This window comes from Otolemur garnettii, unplaced genomic scaffold, assembly GCF_000181295.1.
Source record: "Otolemur garnettii isolate 467f Iridium unplaced genomic scaffold, OtoGar3 scaffold00067, whole genome shotgun sequence".
NCBI classification, from domain to species: domain Eukaryota; kingdom Metazoa; phylum Chordata; class Mammalia; order Primates; family Galagidae; genus Otolemur; species Otolemur garnettii.
The window spans coordinates 429,134-434,342 of NW_003852462.1; the positions used below are offsets into that span (position 1 = coordinate 429,134).

The 5,209-nt window shown below is 47.7% G+C and overlaps 1 protein-coding gene across 1 annotated transcript in view; it reads right to left on the bottom strand.

Annotated features, from left to right (window-relative positions):
* MRPL20 (mitochondrial ribosomal protein L20) overlaps nucleotides 1–2,940 on the bottom strand; it is a 6,224-nt gene extending 3,284 nt beyond the window's left edge. Inside the window, exons 1-3 of the mRNA XM_003793194.3 lie at nucleotides 2,787–2,940; nucleotides 2,588–2,698; nucleotides 351–428 (exon numbers count right to left, since the gene is read on the bottom strand). Coding sequence (XP_003793242.1) covers nucleotides 351–428; nucleotides 2,588–2,698; nucleotides 2,787–2,873 — 276 coding nt within the window. The 5' untranslated portion in view covers nucleotides 2,874–2,940. The remainder of the gene's footprint in view (nucleotides 1–350; nucleotides 429–2,587; nucleotides 2,699–2,786) is intronic.
* Between the last annotated feature and the right edge of the window lie 2,269 nt (nucleotides 2,941–5,209).

The window sequence follows — 5,209 nt, forward strand, 5'->3', positions numbered from 1 at the left end:
AAAAAAAAAAAAAAAAAAAAACAACTGACCACTATTAAAACTTTAAAAATAAACTTTAAAGTTAAAGCTAAGTTTTTCTGCCTTTTTTCCTTACTGGGAAGACATCCACGTGCACATCTGAATACATTCCCTGCTTCCAACTACAACTTTGCCACCAGCAGGGCAAGGAAGAAGCAAGTGTGGAGCCTCTGACTTGCTAGAACCACACCCAAAGGACAGAAAGCAGCACTAGGTACAGCCCAGCAGCTCCCCTGGCCTGTGCTGCATGGGGCACTGCAGGCTGGATCATGCCTGATTCAATAGTTTCTGCAGATCTTCAGCATCTCACAGGAAGCAATCCTCAACCATACCTTAATTAAGTTGCCAATAAATGCTGGATACTTCAGTCCGTGTTCCTGGGAAGCAGCTGTAATTCGATTAATCCAGAGCTGAAATAAGAAAACATTGAGATGCTTAAGAGCAACTTCTGGGCTGGGTGCAATAGCTCATACTTGTAATCCTAGTACTCTGGGAGGCTGAAGTAGGAGGATCCCTTGAGCTCTGGAGTTTGAGACCAGCCTGAGCAAGAGTGAGACTCTCTCTTTAAAAAAAAAAAAAAAACAGCCGGGCATGGTGGTAAGCACCCGTAGTCCAACGTACTCTGGAGACTAAGGCAAGAGAATCCACTTGAACCCAAAAGTTTAAGGTTGCTATGAACTAGGACACCACTACACTGTACCCAGGGCAACTGACAGAGACTCTGTCTCAAAAAAAAAGGAAAGAAAACTTAGCGTTTTAAAAAAAAAAGGAAAGAAAACTTAGCGTTTTCTACTTAGGTAAACAGGCTTGCAGTACAAATGGTAACAGTAAACAAAAAGATGATATTCATCTAAACACAAGTTTCTTTTTATTGAGACAGAGTCTCACTCTGTCACTCTGGATAGAGTACAATCTCAAACTCTAGAGCTCAGGCGATCCTCTTGCCTCAGTTTTTCATTTTTAGTAAAGATGGGGTCTCACTCTTGCTTAGGCTGGTCTTGAACTCCTGAGCTCAAGTGATCCACCACCCCACCCCACCCCCCGGACTCCCAGTTTGCTAGGATTACAGGTGTGAGGCACAAGCCACTGCAACCAGCTACAAGTTTCATTTTTACTTGATGACATGCTGTAAAGCATGAATTTTAACACACATTTTTAGGGACCAAGAATATAAAAATTAGCAAGAGATTCTGTGGCAGACAAAGCACAGCTGTGAAGGACAAGTCTGTTCCAAGCCTGCAAACACCTGAACACAGAAGCAAGTGAGGCATGGAAAAAATGGGAAGGGGGAGTCAAAGTGATGCTGGGATATGGTACTATGAAAGTCTCAGAATGGATCTCCTCTGAGGTTTCTTTTTTTCTTTTTTTTTTTTAGAGACAGTGTCTCACTCTGTCACCCATACTGCAGTATAGTGGCACAATCTCAGCTTACTCTAAGTACCTAGGACTACAGGCAGGAGCCACCACACCTAGCTGCACCTCATTGACTTTCAGAATGAGCTTCTTACCATCCCTTCCTTTATTTATTCAATCAGTATTTACAAAGTGTTACTGACCCATACACTGCCTTACAACACTCAATAGAATAGAAAGATCTTTGCTGAAGCTTACACTGGGGGGTGGGGTGGGGCAACCAGCAATACACAACTAAACAACCAAGTAATGGCTCAGTGCCTATATCCCAGCTACTTAAGAGGCTGAGGCAAGAGAATCGCTTAAGCCCAAGTTTTTGAGGTTGCTGTAAGCTGTGACTCCACGGCACTCTACCCAGGGTGACAGCTTGAGATTCTGTCTCAAAAATAAATAAGTAAGCTACAGTGTTATGTTAGACTCTAAGTTCAAAGGAGTAGGGCACGGATGAGATGTGCCCATCTGAGAAGATGACAGACATAGAGAGGGGCAAGCGATATCGAAAGCCCAAGGGTTTCCAGGTGGATAAACCCACAAGAGCAAAGAGCTTATAAGGGAGCCCGCCTGGTCTCTTCAAGGAGCAACTCAGAAGCCAAGAGAGGCGCTGGTGTGGGTGGGTCTGGGAGGAGTGCTCAGAGTAATCAAGTTTCTACGGTTTTGGTTTGACTTTTGTCACCACGGGGATAGGAAGCCTCAGAGGATTTTAAGCAGAAGGAAGATATGAAGAGTAGGAAGTAGAGCAGTGGGTGACCACGCAGGGAGAATGACAAGGCGGCCCTTGCAGTGGCCCGGACGAGCCACTGCGGTCTGGGATAAGGATGGCAGCAAAGGTCAGATGGGTATCCCACTTTCGGTGTGCAAGGCAGACAGAATTTGCCGGAGTTTTGAATGTGGTGTGTGAAACCAAGGAGCTAAGGACGGTGTGAGGTTTCTGACTCTGGCCCAGGGAAGGATGGAGGAAGCCATCCGCTGAGATGGGAAGGACCGCGGGCCCCGCGACCTGGTTTCGGACCTACTAGGTCTGAAAAGACCCTAGGGATGGGGAGGTTTCTAGCCGGAGTCGCGGAAACCGGGGGTGTCCCTCTGCAGTGCTAGCGCCGCTAGGGTCCGACAACCCGACGGTGCCTGCGGGCGCCGGGCGCCGGGGTCCACCGCTTACTGTCCTCATGGTCCTTTTCTTCAGACTTCGAGCTTTGGTGCATTTCACAAAGGCTCTAGTCACAGCTCTGATCGCCAACCTGTAGCAGCGGTTCTTCCTCCCTCGGAAATGCTGGGTTAAAAAAGGGGAAATGAGTGTGTCGGCGGGGCCCGCTAGCTGCGCCCCAAACACAAGCCGCGCACGGGCGGGCGGCACTCACCCGGGCGTGCTTTAACACGTCCTGGATCCGCCAGTAGCGGTCGGTGAGGCGGTTCCGCAGCCACAGCTGCGCTGTAAGGAAGACCATGACGCACGGGCCGCGTCTCGGATTCTCAACAACGCACAAACCATGCGGCCGCCATGCTAACCAGCGCGGAAGCAGAGGCCACTAGCGCTTCCGGGTCAGGGGACGCAAAGGTACTTCCGGAAGCTGTGCTGGCTCCGGGCGCCGCCGGCAGCGCCCCTCGGTTCCGCTGACGCTACGGAAGTCTACTTCTGGCCGCGCTCCAGCAGGGTGCAGCCGCCTTCTAAGTTTGCGGGGGTTCTCGAGTGTTGCCAATTGGACATAGTTGCGATGGGAGAAAGAAAATAGAACCTGGATGCAGCTTGTAAAAGAAAATAAAGATACTAAGCCCTCTAAATGTATTTTGCCAAGGGCGGGCGACTTAAGCCCTGGAGAATGAGTCGAAAAGCAGATTTGCAGTTCTGCTCGTTAGATTGTAGCTTAACCTTTCTCGCTGTTCTGGTGCCAGGAGCCCCCAAAACTGATTTTTGCTGTGGGCTAATGGCCTCCCTTACTGTCCTGTTCCTAACTCAGACCAGATGGCGCCCCAGGCCCTGTGGAATATTGAATAGCCTTCCCTGGTAGCGAAAGATGGCCAGGCAATCTCCCATGCTTGTCATCTGCTTTCTGGGGGACCTACTCTCAACATCTGCGCTTGAACAAACTCTCTTTAAACTAGACTCCGACCCTTTTGATTAGTTTAGGTTGACAAACACAGTGTGCATCAGCGGATGGCTGGGTAAACGCCGTGTGGTCTGTCCTACGGTAGGGGAGGATTCACCTGTGACAGGGAATGGAAGGTCGTTTTCATGCTCAGCGAAGGGAGCTGGACCCACAGGACCAGCGCAAGCAAAACCGTGGGGCAAAACACACCCTGGTGGTTTCCAGGAGCTGGGCAAGGGAAACGGTGAATGACTGCTGATGGTTGCGAGGTTTTCTTCTGTTCTAGAGCTGGGTTGTGGGGATAGTTGGTGCCTCATGGCAAATCTGCTAAATACCAATGAATTATCCAATTCAAAGTGGTAGATTTTATATTATGTGCATTTTACCACAATAAAAATGGAGAGATATACAATTTCTTGTAACTTTTTACTTGGATATGATGTTAAATTACAGAAAATATTCAAGATTAGTATAAGGGGCGGCACCCTGTAGCTCAGTAAGTAGGGCGCCAGCCACCGGCCACATACACGAGGCTGGCATGTTCAAACTCGGCCCAGGCCAGCTAAAATAACAATGACAACTGCAACAACAACAAAAATAGACGGGTGTTGTGGCAGGCCTCTGTAGTCCCAGGTACTTGGGAGATTGAGGCAAGAGAATCGCTTAAGCCCAAGAGTTTGAAGTTACTGTGAGGCGACAGCATTCTACCCAGGCCGACAGCTTGAGACTTTGTCGCCAAAAAAAAAAAAAAAAAAACTAGTATGAGAAACTCCCTTATATTCTATACCAAAATGCACCCACTGTTTACGTTTTTCTCCATTTGTTTTATTATTCTAACACTCTTGGCTCAAATTCATCATTTACATTTTGTTCCATTCATTCTTAAACTATTTCTTTCCATAAAGATTTTTTTTTTTTTTTGAGACAGAGTCTCAGGCTGTTGCCCTGGGTAAAGTGCCATGGCATCACAGCTCACAGCAACCTAAAATTCTTGGGCTTAAGCGATTCTCTTGCCTAAGCCTCCTGAGAACTACAGGTGCCCACACAACGACTGCCTATTTTTTTGGTTGCAGTTGTTATTGTTGTTTAGCAGGCCGGAGCTGGGTTCAAACCCACCACCCTAGGTGTATGGGGCTGGCACCCTGCCACCTGAGCTACGGGTGCTGCCAAAGATTAATAAATATATTTGTTTTTGCCTGAACCATTTGAATGCTAGCCTATAATCCATATTCAAATTTTGTCAATCTCCTGCATACTTTTTCCCCTGCTCAAGATTCAGTCCAGGATCATGTGGTTGTGTCTGACTGGAACATTTCTTGATCTTTCTTTTCTTTTCTTTGAGACAGATTTTTGCTCTGTTATTCTGGGTAGCGTGCTGTGGCATCATCATAGCTCATAGCAATCTCAACTCTCAAGCTCAAATGAACTTCTTGCCTCAGCCTCCCCAATAGCTGGGACTATAGGCACCCGCCATAATGCCCAGTGGTTTTTCTATTTTTTAGTAGAGATGAGGTCTTGCTCTTGCTCAGGCTGGTCTTGAACTCTTGAGTTCAAGCAATCCACCTGCCTCAGCCTCTCAGAGTGCTAGGATTATAAGTGTGAGCCACCTGGCTCGGCGCCACATACACCAAGCCTAGCAGGTTCGAACCCAGCCTGGGCCAGCTAAAACAACCATGACAACTGCAAAAAAAAAAAAA